Here is a 20842-nt window from a genome sequence, read left to right as displayed (position 1 = left end):
TAATTAAGGAATGGTTATTTAACAAGAGGATCAAACTGCCCACGGCTTTGGAGATGCAGGGCTGGGTGTCCTGGAGGTGTGCAGGTGAACTCCCTTGATCCTGGCATCCAGGGGAGGGAGGATCCTGCCTGGCTTAAGACACTTTCCTTCCTTCAGGCTCCAGTTCAGGGTCAGGCTCTGAGTGGGGTCGTTTTCCAACCAAGAAGCAGCTCAAAATGGTTTGTTTGTGGTTTGTTTTTGTTTTTTTTTTTTTCTTTTTCCCGTTTTGTGTTTTTTTTTTTTCTTTTTTTTTTTTCTCTCTCTCGTTTTAATGAATAATTCGGAATAGGAAAGTCAGAGGAGATGAGGGAGGGAGGGAGATGAGGTGGGAGAGGACGTTCTCCCCCTTTCCTCCAGTTTAATAAGCACCAGAGTATTCAAGTGTGTCCGTGGGGACGCGGAGCCACGTCAGCAGGCAGAGACTAAACCTTTCTCGTAAGAGCAGCGTCGTTTGGGTTGGGGTCCCTCGTCATCATCATCCTCTTCCTCGTCCTCCTCCTCCTCTTCCTCGGAGGATGAGCTGTCCAGTGTTAAATCCACCACATCCGCGGGGGCTTTGCCGTTCTCGCCGTTCCCGGCAGGGGGGGGAAGGAGCCCGTTCACATCCGAGGAGCCTGGAGAGGGTGGGGGGAGAGAGGAGGGAGTGAAACCCGGGGCAGGGGATGCTCCAACGCTCCTGGATGGTCAGTCTGGAGGAGGGAAGGCTCCAGGGAAACCTAGGAGTCCCTTCCAGGGCCTAAAGGGGCTCCAGGAGAGCTGGAGAGGGACTTGGAACAAGGGATGGAGGGACAGGACACAGGGAATGGCTTCCCACTGACAGAGGGCAGGTGGGATATTGGGAAGGAATTATCCCACTGCCAGAGGGCAGGTGGGATATTGGGAAGGAATTCCTCCCTGGGAAGGTGGGGAGGCACTGAAATGGATTTTCCAGAGAAGCTGTGGCTGCCCCATCCCTGGAAGGGTCCAAGGCCAGGTTGGAGCAACCTGGGCTAGTGGGAGGTGTCCCTGCCCACGGCAGGGGGTGGGAATGGATGAGCTTGAAAGTCCCTTCCAAGCCAAATCATTCCGGAATTCTGTGATTTCCTACAGGGATTTCAAGCCTTTATCCCCACGGGGACTCACCTAGAACTAAGATTGGGCACTGGGGGCTGCAGCTCCTCTCCTTCTCAGCTCGGATGGGACACCAGGAGCCGTCCACCAGGTACTCGATCTCATCCGCGTCTTCACATTCCGTCAGGATCTTGGACAGGAGCCTGCACGGGAGACAGGAGGAGCTGTCACAGCCCAGGCAACCAGCACAGTGTCTTCAGAGACCCTGCATCTTCTACCTTCACCAGCCCTACATGTCAAGGGAATGTGGTGATGGCAGAAAGCTCCTGAGCTGGGAGCTCTTGGGAGTCGTGGAATTTATTCCCCATAAAACCAGCGCCGGTTCTGAGGGTGAAACCATCCCAGTCCTCCCTGACTGGGAGCACCCAAACCATCAAGCACCACCTTAATTAGGTGCAGTTAAAGACAGTTTTGCCTCTTCACCCAGTTTCCCAGGTACTGCTTCCAGGTAGAGCCTGCTGTCCCATCCCAGGGACATTCCCGGGTACATTCCCAGGGACATTCCCACCGTGGCATTAGCAGAAGGTGAAATATCCTGTCACACTGGGAAATCAGCAATCCAACAAGCAGCATCTCGCTTCCTTCCTAGTGTTTTATTTCCCAAATCTCCACAGCTGCCATCAAAACAACACATGGAGCCTCCCTGCAACAGGAAAACCCTGTTCAGGACTGGAATTACACCTGGAGTGGATCCCTCGAGGTCAGGCCTTGCAGGGATCCAACTGGAACGAGGCCCTGAGCCCAGAGAAACAGGGGGCTTGATTTATTCCCTGTGTCCCACTGTTTGCCTGGGATGTTTATTTGGAACTGCAAGGCCTCATTCCCTCCTGGACTCGAGCATTTCCCTTCAAGGAGAAGGGAGAATTCGTAGCAAAAAACTTAGAAGCTCAGGAGAAACTTTAGGACCCACCACTGAGAGGGTTTCAGCTTTGCTCAGCTCCTGCAGGAATTGTCTCCACAGACAATCCCATCATCCAGCAGAGCAACCACCAAGCTGCACTTCCCAAAAAGCTGCCAAGGCCCTGAGGATCCCAGACCCGACCAACTACCTCCCTCCTCGGGAGCCTCCGGCTCTTCCCTGACTCACAGTGCCAGGTTCCCTCAGCCACTTCCAGGGAATCTGAAACAACCTTCATCCAACAGCACCAGCACCAAAACTCATCCCTGAGCAGTGCAGAGCAGGGATTAAAGGCTGCTGAGCCTTCCCCTCTGACACCCTCCTCCTCCTCCTCACCCAGGACACGAGGGGCTTCCACAGCCCAACCCCTCCTACCTTCCCCTAGTTAGGGATCTCCAAGGAACTGGATTTTCCTGTTGGGGTTGGCCAGAGGACAAAGCAAACAGGTTATCTGTGCTGAGGCTGCTCCAGCCTCCAGACTGCCTGGAAAGCCACAGCTCCTGGATCAAACGAGGAGCCACAAACGCGGCGACGCTCCGAGAACCATCGGCCCTGGGAACAGACTCGTGTGCCAGGGGAGCTGGATGCACCCCAAAAACCCCTCTAAACCCTCCCTACTTTTGAAGGAACCTGCATCAGAGGCCAATTCCACGAGCCATGAGGGTGGAGCTGGTTTTCCAGAAGGCAGGAACCACGTGTGTGGCTCCAGCAGTCCTGGGGGTGGCTCAGGGCTTGGCCAGCACCATGACAGTGCTGGTGGTCCCAGCCCACAAACGGGCTCCCAGAATTTTGGGGCAACAAAGCTGCTTCCAAACCCACCCCAAAAGTGCTGCACCAAAGGTCTGGTCCCTCCCAGCACATCCCACACCCCACAGGGACCTGGGGGGCCCTAAAGACCCCAAGGAAGGGATCAACCCCCACTGGGTGTCCCCAGAGGAACCAGGACTGGGAGGCTCAGGGAGTCCAGGTGGATGGGGAAAACCTCCAGCCTGGAAAACATAACCAAAGCAGTTTAATTCTGTCCCTCCACTGCATCTGAATCTCCTGCTTTTCCCCCCTGGAAAATACAGCAGGAGTTGCTATTGAGGGATCTTTCCCAGCCCTGTCACCAAGACACCCACAAGAGCCACAGGAATTGTACTGATCAGTCACACAGACAGAACAAACTCTTCCCAAAACTGCCTCTGTGCCTCAGTCTCGAGGGCAGGACGTTCTGGTAGATGGAGAAGGTCCCCAGATCAAATTTGCAGCGTGCCATGAACTGCCTGTGAGCTGCTGAGCACCTCACACTGAGGAAAACAAGATGTTTCCTGTCAAAAATCGTCTTCCCGGGTGTTTACGAAGGGATTTATTCCGTGCGAGGAGACATCTTGTCAACCGAGACACCAGCCCGTGAGTGAGGCAGCAAATTCTCAATCCTCAAAATGCTTCAGAGCATTCCAAAAAAACCCCAAAACCAACCCAAGAATGGCAGAGAGAGATCTGGGTCTTGCTGTGACACTTCAGCGTGGAGATTCTGCGCCGGCAGAAGAAACTTTGGGGAGAGCTTTGAGGAGGAACCTCCCGAGCGAAGACGCTCGGGGCGAACGAGGAGAGGGGAGGAAGGGGCTGAGAGGGGTCCAAGCTCACCCATCGATGATGAGCTGGTCGTAGGGGGCAGGTTTGTCACACACAGGGCACATCCACGTGGGCTTCTTCTCGTTCATCTGCAGGTAGAAGACGGCGTCGAAGCACTGCAGGTGCGCACAGGTCTCCGCCCGGCACGGCACCGACAGACGCATCTTCACCAGCTGTGGGACCAAGGGCACCATGTCAGCCAGGGAACAGCCCAGGAATCCCCCAGTTCCCCCTCTGAAGGAGAAGGATTTGGGAGTTTGTAATGCTGGTCCAGCAGGGGATTTGGGGTTTGGGGTGAAAATGGTCTAAATAGGGGAGTGGAGCCAGGTTGGGAGAGCTGGGGGGGTTCACCTGGAGAAGGGAAGGATCCAGGGAGACCTGAGAGCTCCTTCCAGGGCTTAAAGGGGCTCCAGGAGAGCTGGAGAGGGACTTGGGACAAAATATGGAGGGACAGGACAAGGAGGATGGCTTCCCACTGCCAGAGGGCAGGGTCAGATGGGATATCAGGAAGGAATTCTCCCCTGGGAGGGTGGCGAGGCCGTGAAAGGATTTTCCAGCTAAACTGTGGCTGCCCCATCCCTGGGAGTGTCCAAGGCTGGGTTGGAGCAACCTGGGCTGGTGGAAGGTGTCCCTGCCCATGGCAGGGGGTGGCACTGGATGGGTTTTAAGGTTCTTTCCAACCCAAACCAGGCTGATCCCATGGGAACAGCCGGACTCACCGGACAGATGAGGGACACCCGGACACCCGTGGTGGCGATTTCACTGTCCGGGTCCAGGCGTAGCTTCTCCTTCACTGCAGGGAGAGCAGAGGGCACAACATTGAACAGCTGCAAATTCCAGCCTTGGAAACAAGGTGCAGCACAGGAGGAGCAGCTCACCCACAGCCCTTGGCTGTGCACGAGGCCTTTTCCCTCCCAGGGAGGGAAGGAGTGGATGGATTCAGCTCCAGCTCATGGCAAGACTTCAGGAGCAAAGTCAGTTTAGGCTCAGCTGGTCAGAAAGCAGGGATAAAGTCAAAATGAGAGTAAACACCCATTTTCCCATCATTTCCCCACTCTTAGCACTGCAGCTCTGCAGCTCCTAAGCTGCCCAGGTCAGTTATTCCAGCAGAATGTTTCCCAGGAACACCAACAGAGCCAGAGGTTCCCAGCTCAGAGCAAGGCAGCCATGGAAAAACCCATCCCAGCAGCCATCCAGGATATATTTGGGAAGGATCAGATGTTAGGAAAGGAGGGCTCCTTCCCCTGCTGCTGCATCCCAAAAGGAAAACCCAGAGGAGCTGCAGGGCAATCAAAGGGAGCAGCAGACAGGCAGGTCCCACAGGGGCAGGTTCCACACCAAGGGTGCCAAAGAAATATCAACAAAATGAGCTTTGAACTGCTCCCCAAGTCCTGAGGAGGAGCTGCTGCTCCCACTGCTGCCTGCAACGGCCTTTGACACTTCCATCACCATTTTCCTTTGGAGCAAGTCACCCATTTCTTTTGACCTTTTCAGGTCATAACGAGATGTCTCCAGACAGGGAGCTACAAACAGTCCTGCAGCACCCAGCTCTAATTAGAGAGTGACTTCTCACATGTGAAATTCCCAGGAGATTACAAGATTTGGGGTTGTTTTCTTCCCATGAGGAGCCTTTTCATCCCAGCTTAATTTTTTTATGAAGTTCTTTGTCAGAGCATCAATAACTCGGGAGACACGGGAAGGAGAAATGGGTGGGTTTTTTTTTTTCTAGGATCTCCTAATCAGGATTGAGGTGTTTTGGATGCACAGCCACCATCTCTGTTCTTAGAAAATGTTCCTGTACTAAACTCCACAGAGTTTTTTATGCAAAGGAAGGTGAGTCAGCAACGAGATGCCACCAAAGCCAAAGGGCAGCCTGAGTGACAGGGAGTCACTCACAGAACAGAGCAGAGCAATGAAAGCAAAGTTCTGGATGTCCAACAACTTCCAAGCAGCAAAACCCAAAGGGACAGGAATAAAGACAACATCCCTACTTGGTTAAAGTCACCAAATGGAACTGATCTCTGCCCTGAAGTTCCTGACTCAGTAAAACCGGAGGCACAGGCCTGTGGAAAAGGCAGGAGAGCTGCTTGGAGAACCTCTGCCTGCCACTCCCAGCTCCAGAGGCCATCCTGGGAGTGCTGGCTCTGAGGGAATGGCTCCCAGGGCTCAGCTGAAGCGTCAGGAGAACGAGAGGATCCTCTGAAGTTCAGGAGAACCTCAGAGCTCTCTGCAAGGCTGGTCAGGTAAAAACTGAAAGGAAAAGGTATCAAACGTGGCAGCTGTTGCCAAGCAGGGGCAGGCACTGCAGTGCCCACTGCCAGCACCCCAGGGAATGGCCTGGAGTGCCAGGGGAGGGTTAGCTTGGGATCTTAGGAAAAGGTTCTTCCCCCAAAGGGTGCCTGGGTGCTGGAACAGGCTCCCCAGGGCAGTGGGCACAGCACTCAAGGGGCATTTGGATGATTCTCTGGGGCACAGGGTGTGACTCTTGGGGATGGGCCTGTGCAGGGTTGAGGGTTGGACTGGATGATCCTTGGGGGGTCCCTTCTAACCCAGCATATCCTGGGATTCTGTGAAGTTCCAGCCAGGACATCCCCCAGTGCTGGTGAGGCCACCCCTGGAGTGCTGTGTCCAGTTCTGGGCCCTCAGTTCAGGAAGGACATTGAGGTCCTGGAGCAGGGCCAGAGGAGAGCAACGAGGCTGGGGAAGGGACTGGAGCACAATTCCCATGAGGAGAGGCTGAGGGAGCTGGGGGGACTCAGCCTGGAGAAGAGGAGGCTCAGGGGAGACCTCCTCACTCTCTGCAACTCCCTGACAGGAGGGGGGAGCCAGGGGGGGGTTGGTCTCTTCTCCCAGGAACCAGCACTAGGACAAGAGGGCTGGATCTGAAGCTGTGCCAGGGGAGGTTTAGGTTGGATATCAGGAAGAATTTCTTTCCAGAGAGGGTGATCAGCCATTGGAATGGGCTGCCCAGGGAAGGGGTGGAGTTTAAGCTGAGACTGGATGTGGCATCAGTGCCACGGGCTGGGAACCACGGCGGGGTTGGATCAAGGGTTGGACTGGATGATCTCAGAGGTCTTTTCCAACCTGGCTGATTCTCTGATTCCATGATTCCTGGAGCCAGAGGGACTCACCCAGTGCTTTGCAGAGCTCGGGGTGTTTGATCCCGATGGTTTTCAACCTCTGGAGCAGCTCTGCCGACGTCATCTGTCGCACCAGGTACAGCCCCACCGAGTAGCTCTGAGGAGAGAGGGGAGGCAGAGGGTGACCAGGGCTGCCCTCCTGCCCTGCCTGTGGAATTCTGGGCGATTCCCTTGGCACCCACCTTGCCATAGTTGCCCCAGGTCACCGTGATGCGGTTGGTGGCCGCCGACAGGTACATGAGGTGCGTGAGGTTGATGGGACGACAGGGCCTTTTGGGTTCCACTCCGGGTTTGTTGGATGGGTAGTAGCCCTGAGGCAAAAGGATTAAATGTCTTTATTCACCTTTTACTCCTACACGGGGTCAGCTCCACTGAATTCCACTCAGTTCTCAAGGATGGGGGGGGAAAACACGGAGCTGAACGGTCAGAGCATTGAAGTTTTTTACAGAATTTCATTAACAACAAGGCTAAACCACCAGAAAATTAGCTTTAAACTGAGCAGGGGCATTTTTATAACTCTTGGCATTCATGGGGAAATCAATTCCCTCCCGAACCCCACAAATCCTTCCCGGATCCCCCAAATCCTTACCGGCACGGAGCAGTAACTGTGGTTCACCTTCACGGCGATGTTGGGAGGGTACTGATCCTCCTGAGGAGAGCTGGTGTCTGTGTAGCAGATTCTGGAAAAGAAATGGCACAGTTCTGACCATCTCCATTGCCCCAAAAGGCCCTGCACATCCCCATCCCAAAATCCCACAGCAGAGCCAATCCAATGGCAGTTGGGAGGGCACATGGGACACTTGTCCAGCCCCAACTCCAGCAGCACAGGCAGGAGGAGGTCAAAAAGCAGAGTTTAAGATGCTTGAGACAGTTCTTTGTGCTCTTTACAGCTCCCTGTGAATTATCTTTGGAGCCACAAAATCCACATGGAAAACTGGCTGCCTTTTGCTGGAATGTTCCCTCCCTCCCCCGGTGTGAAGCTGCCCCTCTGGAATCCTTCCTGCATCCAGAGGATCTTCCAGTCTCTCCTGGGTTTTCAGAGTTTTGGAAATCAACCCCCATGCCCAGACCTACCTTAGCACCACCTGAACTGATTTCACCCCGGGTTGCAACTCCCTGGTAAAATTAAAGAAAGGGAAAGTTCAGATTAATTATGTGAAAAAAAACCCCCAAAAACCCCAAAAAACCCCCCAAACAAACACCCATCCAACCCAGCTGTCAATTTTACCAGACTCAAGAGCTTCATTCCTTTTTAATTTTTTAACATTCCTTTAAAAAAATGACTTCATGGACCTTTATTTAAATTGTACAATTCCCCCTGCAAATATCAGTGGTTCTGTAATTATTACAATTATTCTTTTTTTTTTTTTTTTGCTTAATGCACCAACCCACAGCTTTTAAAAGCCTTCAGGTGAAAAGTCTCCATTTCCCTTCTGCTGATTCGTGTGAGAATTTATAAAAAAAACTAGGTTTTAAGGTCAGCTTTACCTGCCAGTGTTCAAGACTGCCTGTGTTTTAATTATTCAGCTAAAGCTGCTCATGCAAAACCAAGGGATTGAGTGTTATGGCACCTCTGAGAATATTGCAACCTTCAGCAGGGCCATTCCTGACAGGATTTGAAGAGGAATCAGGAAAGTCATGGATATACAGAACAAAGGGATTTTATTAGGGGGCAAAAAGGGGTGTAAAACATCCTCTAATTCCTGCACAAGGCTCGAGGCTTTAGGGGAAAATCCCTAAATTAGTCTTGATTTGCCCCTGAGAGTATTTCACGTTCCAGTTCGGGGTTTTAGGATAAATTTTGGGAAGGGAAGGGATGAAACCTGGACAGACAGAGGCTGATGGGGCAGTTTTAGGTGTGGGGACATCACACCTAAAGCTGGACCCACGTGAGCATTTCAGACCCCCAGAAATATCGGAGTTGTTCCTCAACAGGACAGTTTTCCCCCAAAAATCTGAATATGGGGAGAAAAAAGCATCAAGAACCAGCAGTTTTTTATCCCCCCCGAAAGAAAGAATCCCATGGTCTATTATTCCCTTCCTGAGAAGTTTTCCAACAGCTTCCCCCTTCTGTTAACCCACAATAACCAGGATATTGGAGAGATTCCGACTCTGGAACATAAATATATGTGAAATATGTTTCTCTTTAGCATAAAGAGAAATCTTGGGAAGGTTTTATGCCTCATTTTGGGGGGAATTCTTCTGCATCAAGGCCCAAGGGAGCAGGTGAGCCAAGAGGAAACCTCCCTGCCACCTCTGAGGAGCCTCATTGTTGGAATCCAAAATTGCATGGGGACAGAGGTCAGGGAAAATCCTAATCCAAGCTGGTTTTCCTTTTTCCAAGCAGTTCCTATTCCATCCTTCCCAACTGAGGAAGTTTCTTTTTCACATGCAAAACAAAGCTTTAAAGTCTGGCTTTTTCCCCCTTTGGAAAGGGGAAAAAACCTGGCAGATATTTGATATTCCCAGCACAAGCTCGGGGTCATCCAGGATTTATTCCCGTTTTTCCTGCCCCGTGGAAAAGGGAGATTGGAGGAGTAAAAATCCAATTTAAAGGCTTGGAGGGGTAAATCTGTGCTTTCCATGGCCTCCAACAAATCCTGGCAGGGAACAAAAGCTTCCAAGAGGAGGAAAGGTTGAGGAATTACAGGAATTATTGGTTGTGTTTCCTTGGAATCTTGACACCCAAGGGGAAAATACCTGGAATTTCGGATCAGCTCCACTTGTCTTGGGGTTAATGCAAAAATACACGGACTCTCCTGAAGCTTCTCGTTGTTCTGGGGGACTGGGGAGGAGAAAAAAAGCAGATTAAACATCGACCTGGAAGGAGCAGCTGGAAGCACAAGGGGATTTTTTGAGGTTCTCTGGAATCCCAAGCCTTGTTTTCTCTCACAGAACTCCCAGTTTTTGGTAATTCTGATTTTTGCTCTCCTGGTTGGTTTTAACAGCACAGGATTTAGGAGCTGATTTTTCTGGGGTTTTTTTAGTGTTTTATTAGTATTATTAGTTATTTATTATTATTATTATTTTATTAGTATGACTTACAATTCTTATTATATAATATATATTATATATATTATACTATATATAATATACAACATATTATATTATATATCTTATATATATATATACACTATATATACAATATACATAATATATACACTAAAAATACTAAAAAACCCCTAAATAATAAAAAATATATTTTTAATATACATTTTTATTATATAATATATATTATATTATATATATACACTATAAATTATATATATAATATATACTAAAAATACAAAAAATAAAAATATATTTTAATATATACTTTTATTATATATAATATATAATGTAATATATATTATATAAAATATATATTTTATATAATATTTAAAATAGATATTTTATATAAGGTATTATATAAAATATATAATACATAATTACATATTATATATTTTATATTATATATAATGAAAGTATATACATTATATGTATATAATTATATAATTATGTATTATATATAATTATATTATATTATATATATTATATATTAAACATAATGCTATATAATACATATTAATATAATATATTAGTAAATATTAATATAATATATAAAATATAAAATATATAATATATATAAAATATATAATATATATTTTATGTATTATATAATAAGAAATATATATATATATATATAAATATATTTTTTATTATTTAGGGGGTTTTTTAGTATTTTTTTCCCTTCAAATAATCAAGGAGCCACCAAGTCCTGTGTTCAGCCCATCAGTGAGACCAGAACTCCAAAAAACCCAAGAGACAAAACCATGGAAAAGCAGCAGGAAGGTTCCAGAAAAGAAAAAACCCACCCCAGCAACAAAAAGCTCAGCTCAGAGAACACCAAAACCAGCAGAAAAACCAGACAAAACACGACTTGGGGCAGAAACTCCCTCTGAGAGATGTTTTCAGCCCCCAGCATTGATTGTGGCCTTTTAGCTCTCAATAATCAGCAGATTAAACCCATTTAAAGTGGGGAAAATGAAGCCTGAGAGCTCAAAAAGGTGAAATTCAAACCTGGTTTATTTTCAGTTCCTGTTTTCATGCAGAGCTGGTGAAAGTCACGGCAGGAACACCAAGAGGAAGTGCTAAAACAGCTTTTTTTTGAACATTGGGGTGTTTTTCCTTTGCATCACCTCGACTGCAAAGTTTATTCCGAGCCCAACCAGTGGGATTTGAGGAGCAGGAAGGGGAACTTTTCCATGGATAAGAGAAAATGAAGGATAAACCCTCGGATCTTGGAAGGCCTGGTGACAACCCAGGTCACTCCAGGTGCTTCCTTTTGGTAATTCAGCTTTAAAATATTCAGAAAATCCACTAAAAATAGTAATAATTAAGATACCCCCGTGAAATTTGTGTAGAACTCCAGTCTCCACCCAAATCTCTCTTGCCCAAAATTAACCAGCACAAGTCAAAGCCTTTCAGGAGTTATTTTTGGAAAGGGATGAATGAGAAGAACAACAACAACAAAAAGTGATTTTTAATGTTGTTATAAACAGTGTCCCACGAAGACAAAGCAAACCTGATGAGGGGAATTATAAGATGTTCATTTTTTTATTTTGCATTTTTATCAGCTCTCCCTTTATTAAAAAAAAAAAGAATATAAAAGACATATAAAGCACACTCATAGAAAAAAAAATGCACAACTGGCATAAAGAGGATAAAAACCAGTCATGTTTCTGAGTTAATAATTCTGCTGTGGGTATGAAGGAAGAGAAATGAGCAGCAGCAGCAAATTTTCCCTGTTTTCCTTCTTTTTTACTGTGGGAGATCCTTCTCCAGGCAGGAATTGAGGAGTCCTGCTCATGGAAAAGTGCTGGAGAGGGACACAAAGCACTTACCTGGACAAAAAAAAACCAGCTGAAGGGAGAAGAAAAATCAAAGATACACCCTGAGGATGCATCTTGGCAGCAGAAATCAGAATTGGGGGCTTTGGAGAAAAGGACAAGAGAACATTCCCTGAAAAACTGGGAGAAAAAATCTCTGGGATGGACCCAGGTGAAGTCCCAGCTAGCCTTTAAAATGGAGAAGGAGCCCAAAATTTGGGAAGTCCCTCCTCAGGGAACTTAATCAGGTGTTCACCTCTCACTCAGCAGTCAGGGAAAAAAAAAATTGGAGTTTTTTAAAGCTAAATGTTGGAAAATAATGGAATTTTCTCCTTTTTTTTCCAGGCCAGAGGCCTCTGGACACAACTCAGCTCCTGTTGGCTCTTGGGATCAACTTCATTTAAGAATTGCCAAAAGCAGGGGCTCAAGTTTTAAGCAAATCCTCCCAAAACTTCCAGAATCCAAGAAAACACTTGGCAAACCTCATCCTGGACTTTCTGGGATTGCAGTGGATTCCCACTTTGGGAGGCCAAGCCCCCCTGCAGCTCTTCCAGCAGGAGGACCCCAAAATAAGGTCTGATTTCAGGGGTTTGGGGGTTTTCCTGCAGCAAAGCTTTGTTTTCAAACTTAATATCCCACATTATTATATCCCCAGGGAAGAGAGGTCATGTTGGCATCACCTTTGGAGATTCCAAAGGCAAAGTCCAGCTTTGGGGAAGGGCTGGAGCAGTTTTAGTGCTCCCACAGGAGAGAAGAGCTGTTCAATCCAAGGGAAAATCCAACAAATCCCAGCAGGACCTTCCGGACAACACGGCCTTGCTGCACTCCCAAGGTCAGTTGTGCCTCCAGAAGGCTCTTTATCTACAGAATCCCAGGATTATTTGGGTTGGAAAAGTCCTCCAAGGTCATCAAATCCAACTTTTGACCTTGCCTTGTCCCCCAGCCCTGAGCACTGAGTGCCACAGCCAGTCCTTCCTCGGCCACCTCCGAGGTGGGGACTTCACGGCAAATATTTGGGATAAAAACCCCTGAGAATTCCTATATTCACACTGTTTCACCCCAAAAGGTGCCAGAGGATAAGTGAAGAGCTCAGCAAAGAGCTGAGGCACCACAAATATTCCCCTGAACTCCTTAAAACCCAGCCCAGGTCTCAGCGCTCGATCCCTCCCCGAGGTGTCAGATCAGGAGTCATTTGAAGCATCATCTCCCCAAGGGAATCTCAAGATTCCCCTCAATTAGAACAATCCTTTCATGTTTCATCCTCAGACCAAAGCAGGGAGTGCTCATGGCCATAATTCAGGTGTTAAACTCGAACCTTACATGGGGTTTCCCCCCCAAAAAAGCGGGATGTCAGCTGCTCTCCAATGGATCTGCTTTGAGCTGGAGCACCTTTCTCTCCAAGAATAACAGTAATTGGAGAGTCCTTCAGGGAATCTGCTTCCCTGCAGCCCAAAGGCATCACCTCTGATCCCAAAGCAATCATCTCCAAGAGGCAGGAGAGCCTGTTCATTAAGGAGGGAACACGTAAATGAAGCTTCTCCCGCTCCCGCCACGGAGCTTCAAATATCCCTGTTGGAGCCCAGGGAAAGCCCCAGGAGCAGGGGGGTTCTAAATGGAGCTGGGATTTTCCAGCTCCATCAGGAGTAGGGCAGGAGCTCAGGCTTGGGCCAGGCACAGGATGGGAAATCTGGGCAACAAACCACGAAGTGGTTTCATTTTTCCACGTGGAAAAACACTTGGTTTGCCTTGGAGTGTTTTATCACAGAATCATGGAATATCCTCAGCTGGAAAGGACCCCCAAGGATCATTTAATCCAGCTCCTGGCCTTGCACAGGACACCCCAACAAACCCACCCCTTAATGGGATGTTATTCCAGCTCCAGCTGCTCCAAGGGAGCAAAGGAACACCTGGAGACAACCCCGGGTTGGGGAGACACAAATGTACCTTCATTCCCATCACTGTTGCAGAAGGAATTAGTGTTGCAGGAGGAATTACAGAGTTGCAGGAGGAATTAGAAAGTTGCAGGAGGAATTAGAAAGTTGCAGGAGGAATTAGAAAGTTGCAGGAGGAATTAGAAAGTTGCAGGAGGAATTAGAAAGTTGCAGGAGGAATTAGAAAGTTGCAGGAGGAATTAGAAAGTTGCAGGAGGAATTAGAAAGTTGCAGGTCACCAGGTTGGGAAAATCAAACCAGTGTTGGGAAGATGTTGTTGGTTGTGCCCAGACTGGGAAAATAAAACCTGAGGATCTGCTCCCACCCAGCTCCTTGTGGCTCCACAGAAACCATTCCAGCCCCATGGAAAATGAGCCAAATATGCTCCAGGGAAGGAGGTGCTGACCCTGGGGAGGTGTCACCTTCCAGGGGGGGAGACACTTCATTTAATGAGCCCTCACTTCTGAGGAGATTTAATGTCCATTTTTAACAAAACCTGTTCACCACAGATAGTCCATCCAGGCTCTTCTCCTGCCTCTGGATGCTCTTCCACCCTCTTGAAAATCCGTTTTCCTTCAAAATCCTCCCCTGGCATTACCAACACACTGCACATTTAAGGCTGAACAAACCCATTCCCCAAACATTTATAAGGTTTTAGCTTTCCACTGTCACCCCTGAGCTGTTTTGATGTATTTAACACCTCCAAAAACGGTGTCAAATGTGACTAATTAACCCTTTTTCTTTTTCTCCCTGCACAATCATATCTTTATCTGTCTTTTTTTTTCCCTCCAAGCCACAACATCTTTTTTTTCCCAAGTTCTCAGACCGTTTAGTTGTGAAGTCTGACATTACCCCTGGATTTATGAGGCTCAGCAGAACACAACTTCTCCCCTCCACACGCTGAATTTGCTACCAGAACGTTCTATTTAACATCCCTGACAACACCCTTTGTTTCTCCAAACCAAAAATCATGTAAAAATCAGTCTCCAAGCCCCAGGGGAAAAAAAAAAGGCACTTCTTCCAGTTTTCCCTCAAAAATTCACAGCACCACATACAAATAAGCATGGAAAGCACAAAAAATAAAGCAAAAAATACAGTTTGATGTGTTGCCACCCTCTTTCATCCACAGGATGCTTCAGGTCAGGTATTTTAAGTGCTGAAAAGTGGTATTAGGCTTTAAAGTTTGAGGGGGAGAAGGGGAAGAGGAAAAGTGGGAGGGGGGAAGAGGAAAAGGGGGAGAGGGGGAAGAGGAAAAAGGGGGAGAAGGGGAAGAGGAAAAAGGGGGAGAAGGGGAAGAGGAAAAGTGGGAGGGGGGAAGAGGAAAAGGGGGAGAGGGGGAAGAGAAAAAGGGGGAGAAGGGGAAGAGGAAAAAGGGGGAGAAGGGGAAGAGGAAAAGGGGGAGAAGGGGAAGAGGAAAAAGGGGGAGAAGGGGAAGAGGAAAAAGGGGGAGAAAGGGAAGAGGAAAAAGGGGGAGAAAGGGAAGAGGAAAAAGGGGGAGAAAGGGAAGAGGAAAAAGGGGGAGAAAGGGAAGAGGAAAAGGGGGAGAAAGGGAAGAGGAAAAGGGGGAGAAGAGGTAGAGGAAAAGGGGGAGAGGAAAAGAGGGAGAGGGAAAGAGGAAAAGGGAGAGAGGGGGAAGAGGAAAAGGGGGAGAAAGGGAAGAGGAAAAAGGGGGAGAGGGGGCAAGAAAGGGCAAGAGAGGGGGGTAAGAGAGGGGGGACAGGAAGGAGGGACAGGAAGGGGTCCCCACCACCACATCCATCAGCTTCTCCTGCCTCCCAACCTCCCAGAGCCTCAAAACCACCTTCCCAACACTCCAATCAGGCCCTTTGCCCCTCTCCATCCCTCCCCCAAACTCACCCAGCTCCGTGGGCTTCAGCAGCTCGTCCAGGGTGGTGTAGAAAGGGAGCTTGACCAGGCGAACCTCGGGCTTGGCAACTTTGGGAGGCAACCTCCCGAGTCCGTTCAGGTATTTGCCGTAGAGGGCGGGGTAGTCGATGTTGGGGGTGGGCAGAGTCCGAGCCACGGCGCTGCCGCGGTCGTAGGACGAGTGTAAGGGCAGGGCCTCGGCCCGGGGCTGCTGCGGCTGCTGCTGCTGCTGCGGGGGCGGCGGCGGAGCCACTTCCGAGCTCTTCTTGCTGTAACGAGTCTCGTAGAGCTCCTTGATTTTCTTGAACACCTCAGGGCTGCAGTCAAACTGGACCAGCTGCAAAGCTCGGGTCACTAGTTCGTGTTTAAGTCCGCTTTTACTCCTGCCAACAAAACCCAGCAACATCTGAAGATCTGAGACCCGGAAACTCATCACCATGTTCTGGGGGATAAAAAATTGGAGAGGGTCTTATAGTTATGAGAGGCAAAGGTTGTCGGTTCTTGATTTATTCATTTAGAAGGCAAGTAGTAAAAAGTTCCACCCCCAGAGTTGTGCAAACTCGGTGTTGGCGCTTGGTTTGCTTCCCCTTTTCTTAAGGGTGTGAACGACACAGAGATGGGTGATTGAAATGTAATTAGGAAAATTAGAGAAACATCAGGATAGGCATCATATAGCACAGAAATCACTGTGATAGAAATACACCAGGATAGGCAACAAATTGCACAGAAATCACTGATAAAAAACTACCAGGATAGGCAACAAATTGCACGAAAATCAGTGATAGACAAACACCAGGATAGGGATCAAATTGCACAGAAATCACTTTTATAGGAAAATACCAGGATAGGCATCAAATGACACAAAAATCACTGATAGAAAAACACCAGGATAGGCACCAAATTACACAAAAATCACTTTGATAAAAAACACCAGGATAGGCACCAAATTACATAAAAACTACTGATGGAAAACCACCAGGATAGGCACCAAATTACACAGAAATCCCTGAGAGACAAACACCAGGATAAGGATCAAATTACACAAAAATCACTTTGATAGGAAAACACCAGGATAGGCATCAAATTGCACAGAAATCACTGTGATAGAAATACACCAGGATAGGCACCAAATTACACAAAAATCACTTTGATAAAAAACACCAGGATAGGCACCAAATTACACAAAAATCACTTTGATAAAAAACACCAGGATAGGCACCAAATTACACAAAAATCACTTTGATAAAAAACCACCAGGATAGGCATCAAATTGCACAAAAACCCCTGACAGAAAAATATCAGGATAGGCACCAAATTACACAGAAACCCCTAACAGAAAAACACCAGGATAGCACCAAACTACACAAAAATCACTTCAATAAAAACCACCAGGATAGGCACCAAATTACACAGAAATCCCTGACAGAAAAACACCTGGATAGGCACCAAATTACAGAAAAATTCCAGATAGACAAACACCAGGATAGGCACCAAATTACACAAAAATCACTTCAATAAAAACCACCAGGATAGGTATCAAATTACACAAAAATCCCTGACAAACAAACACCAGCAAAGGGATCAAATGACACAAAAATCACTTAGAGAGATGCTCCAAGGGAGCATCCTGGAGACAGGTCAGTTGGAAGCAGAAGTGCCCACCAAGGCCTCAAGCAGCAGGTCCCACGTGCAGAAGAGCACAGGAACTCCTTCAGCACACAGGCTCGAGGCACCCAAACCTCCCAGGGAGAGAATTCCCTCCCTCCTCTGGGAAGAGAATTCCAGGGAAAATTTCCTCCCCACTGGTGTTGGTGTAAGGCAGAGGAAGGGAATCAAGGGGAGCTGGGTGGTAGGTGAGGCTCAGGTGAACCGGGGTCACCAGTGGATTTCAGGAATGGGCAAAAAACCCCCTCCAGAATCCCTCCTCCACGCCCAGGATCTTGGGGAACATCCCCTTTTTTAGAGGATGGAAGGATATTAAGATGACATTGACCTGGAGAGGTTGGATCCACGGGCTGATTCCAAGGGGATGAGGTTCAACCAGGCCAAGGGCCGGGTCCTGCCCTTTGGCCACAACAACCCCTGGCAGCTCCAGGCTGGGCCAGAGGGGCTGGAGAGCAGCCAGGCAGGAAGGGAGCTGGGAGTGGGGATGGACAGGGAGCTGAACAGGAGCCAGAGTGTGCCCAGGGGGACAAGAAGGCCAATGGATCCTGGCCTGGCTCAGGAACAGGGTGGCCAACAGGGCCAAGGAAGTGATTCTTGCCCTGGACTCAGCACTGGTGAGGCCACCCCTGGAGTGCTGTGTCCAGTTCTGGGCCCTCAGCTCAGGAAGGACATGGAGGGGCTGGAGCAGGTCCAGAGGAGAGCAACGAGGCTGGGGAAGGGACTGGAGCACAAGTGCTGTGAGGAGAGGCTGAGGGAGCTGGGGGGGCTCAGCCTGGAGAAGAGGAGGCTCAGGGGAGACCTCCTCACTCTCTGCAACTCCCTGACAGGAGGGGGGAGCCGGGGGGGGAATTGGTCTCTTTTCCCAGGCAACCATCAGCAAGACAAGAGGGCTGGGTCTGCAGCTGTGCCAGGGGAGGTTTAGGTTGGAGATCAGGAAGAATTTCTTTGCAGAGAGGGTGCTCAGCCATTGGAATGGGCTGCCCAGGGAAGGGGTGGATTCTCCATCCCTGGAGGTGTTCAAGGACAGACTGGATGTGGCATCAGTGCCATGGGCTGGGAACCACAGCGGGGTTGGATCAAGGCTTGGATTGATGATCTCAAAGGTCCCTTCCAACCCAGCTGATCCTGTGACTCTCTGATTCAAGAGAGCAGTGTGTTCCCAGAGAACATCTCCAAGCCCCATGTGGGTGCTGTGCCAAGCACTCCGTGATCCCAGCCAGGAGCTCCTTGGTGGCTCCCTGGAATTCTCAATTCCGGCGTCGGATAAGTGAGAAAACCCATCCCAGCCTCCCAAAATTCCCTCTCTCTGTGGGAATTCAGCCCTGGAAGCATCAGCAGATTTAAAGGCCAGGCTGTGCCACACTTCCCATCAGGTTAAAAACCCAAATTATTCCTGTTAATTATTCCATGGTTACAGCTTGGCCAGGTTGGTGTTGCAGTTCCCTGGAAACCAAACAGCCTTAAAATTGCCAAAAAAAAATAAAAAGAGCTTATAAAGTACATGGGTTTGAAAATTTAAGCTGCCCTGGAAATGCACTTGATAGATATCCACACATATTCACCCAATGTCCTTCCTGGTTTGTGGGAAATATGGGATTTCCAGAAGAAATCCCAGTTAAAAAACAATCCAGCAGCAAAGATCCAGCAGGTCTCTCTTCCCCAACCTCCACCCCACTCTTAGATTCAACAATAATTAAATAAAAAAAAGGATAAAAGTCAGATTTCTGTGGAATTTACAGTAGTCTTATAATTTCCTGGAATAAAACAGCTACAGATTATTTTTTTTTTTAATTAAGAAAGCTACAGCTGATACCAGAGATATTTAACAGCCACTTTTGAATGTGTGGGAATTAAGACTGGAGAGAAAAATGCCATTTGATTTTCTCCTTTTTCATTAAATGTGTCATTTCATCTGCAAAGCCCAAAGCTGGAGTTAAAATTTCTGGGAGTCGTGATGTGTCCCAAAATATCTTGGATGAGGGGGGGGAAAAAAAAGGTAACTAAAGAGGAGAGAGAAAAGGGGTTTAACTGCCAGAAAATCAGGATTCCAGAGCTCTGCATTGGTGGGGCTGCTCCACCAGATCCCACCTGGGGAATCCTGGAGAAATCCAGGGGTGACTTCCCAGGGAATTCTTCCCAAGGAACACTCCCAGAGGTGACTTCCTAGAGAATTCTTCCCAAGGAATTCTCCCCAAGGAACACTTCCAGGGGTGACTTCCCAGGGAATTCTTCCCAAGGAATTCTTCCCAAGGAACACTTACAGGGGTGACTTCCTAGGGAATTCTTCCCAAGAAATCCTTCCAGGGGACACGTCCCAGGGAATTCTTCTCAAGGAGCATTTCCAGGGGTAACTTCCCAGGGAATTCTTCTCAAGGAGCATTTCCAGGGGTGACTTCCCAGGGAATTCTTCCCAAGGGATTCTCCCCAAGAAATGCTTCCAGGGGTGACTTCCCAGTGAATTCTCCCCAAGGAACGCTTCCAGGCGTGACTTCCCAAGGAAATCTTCCCAAGGAATGCTTCCAGGGGTGACTTCCCAGGGAATTCTTCCCAAGGAACACTACCAGGGATCACTTCCCAGGGAACTCTCCCCAAGGAACGCTTCCAGGGGACACTTCCCAGGGAATTCTTCCCAGGGGACACTCCCCAGCCGCTCCTTCAGCACCGGCTGTCCCGGGATGCTGCGGGGAGGCACCGGCCGGTCCCGGGCGCTGCCCCCCCCCACCCCCTCACCCACGGCGGGACACGGGGAACCCCCGGCTCCCTTCGCAGTGCCCGAGCGCCGGGATCCCGAGGGAAAACAGGGATCCCCGAGGGATAACCCGCTCCCTTCCCGCGGCATTCAAGAGGCGGCACGAGCCGCCCTGGGAACAGAACGCGAGCGCCGGCAGGAATTGGCTTCACCCCCTCACAGAGGGCCCTCAGGGCCGCCCCGCACCGGGCACCGACCGGGGGGCGCGGGGGCAGCACCTGCGCTAATTAATCCCGCGAATTAACAGCCGCCGAGGTCAGCCCAGCCCTGCGGGGATTGCCGGCGGCGCCGCGGGTCGCCCCGGCCCGGTAAAAGCCCGTGAGGTCCGGCGGGGGCCGCGGCCCTGCGGCCGGGGCGGGGCAGCCCCCTGAGGGGGAAGGAGGGGGGGGGGGGGGGAGAAAGCGGCGGGGGCGGTGCCGGGGGGGCGCCTCGCTCGGCGGTTCGCGGCGCTGCTCCGCCGCGGCCTCGCCCCCGCCGGGGTCGTGCCAGTGGCGCGCGGGGGATCCCGCGGGCCGGGCGGCGGCGCCGCTTCCCCCTCACCTTCGCCTCCACCAGCTCCGCCGCCATCTTGGGCCTCCAGCGTCCACCGCGCCGGGCGCCGCCGCCGCCGCCGGGTCACGTGACCCGCCCCCGAGGGGACGGGGCCGCGCCGGAGGGGAACGGCCCAATCCGCGAGCGAGCGGCGCTCTCCGGCCACGCCCGCCCGCCCCCCGCGCGCCCGGCCACACCCCTCGAGGCCACGCCCCGCGCGGGGAGTCTTAAAGGGGCCGCGCGGCGTAAATTGAGGGGACGCCGAGGGGGGGCAGCGGGGGAGGGGACAAAGGGGGACAAGGGGGGAGCGGGGGTGGGAAGGGGGGGAATGGGGAGGGAGGCGGCTTTGCGGGTGACAAGGGAGGGAGAGCGGGCGCGTGGAAGGGCGGGGGGTGCTGCCCCCAAGATGGCGGCAGGTGGATGCCCCC

The 20842-nt window shown here is 49.9% G+C and overlaps 2 protein-coding genes across 4 annotated transcripts; both read right to left on the bottom strand.

The window, feature by feature from the left end:
• Window positions 1-230: 230 nt before the first annotated feature.
• On the bottom strand, window positions 231-20526 carry PIAS4 (protein inhibitor of activated STAT 4). Its single transcript, XM_051769314.1, has 11 exons — window positions 20424-20526; window positions 15461-15911; window positions 9505-9589; window positions 7879-7920; window positions 7394-7484; window positions 6987-7115; window positions 6796-6901; window positions 4384-4457; window positions 3677-3837; window positions 1162-1292; window positions 231-653 (listed from the first exon to the last, which is right to left on the bottom strand). The coding sequence occupies exons 1-11, from the start codon at window positions 20448-20450 to the stop codon at window positions 448-450; spliced, it is 1503 nt and encodes a 500-aa protein (XP_051625274.1). The 5' UTR covers window positions 20451-20526; the 3' UTR covers window positions 231-447.
• LOC127461479 (uncharacterized) lies at window positions 16689-20225 on the bottom strand. 3 transcript variants are annotated; one of them, XM_051769323.1, is made up of 2 exons: window positions 19487-20225; window positions 16689-19390 (listed from the first exon to the last, which is right to left on the bottom strand). In XM_051769323.1, the coding sequence occupies exon 2, from the start codon at window positions 18315-18317 to the stop codon at window positions 17358-17360; it is 960 nt and encodes a 319-aa protein (XP_051625283.1). In that variant the 5' UTR covers window positions 18318-19390; window positions 19487-20225; the 3' UTR covers window positions 16689-17357. The 3 variants fall into 3 exon arrangements, with proteins under 3 accessions (XP_051625283.1, XP_051625285.1, XP_051625286.1); XM_051769325.1 differs by having other exon boundaries at window positions 16689-19335; XM_051769326.1 differs by having other exon boundaries at window positions 16689-19335; window positions 19665-20225.
• Window positions 20527-20842: the final 316 nt, after the last annotated feature.

Source organism: Manacus candei, unplaced genomic scaffold (assembly GCF_025592945.1).
Source record: "Manacus candei isolate 608988 ecotype Guabito, Panama unplaced genomic scaffold, ASM2559294v1 h1tg000106l, whole genome shotgun sequence".
NCBI classification, from domain to species: Eukaryota; Metazoa; Chordata; class Aves; order Passeriformes; family Pipridae; genus Manacus; species Manacus candei.
Note: the sequence above shows the minus strand (reverse complement) of the source record. Positions and strands in the feature narration are given on the sequence as shown.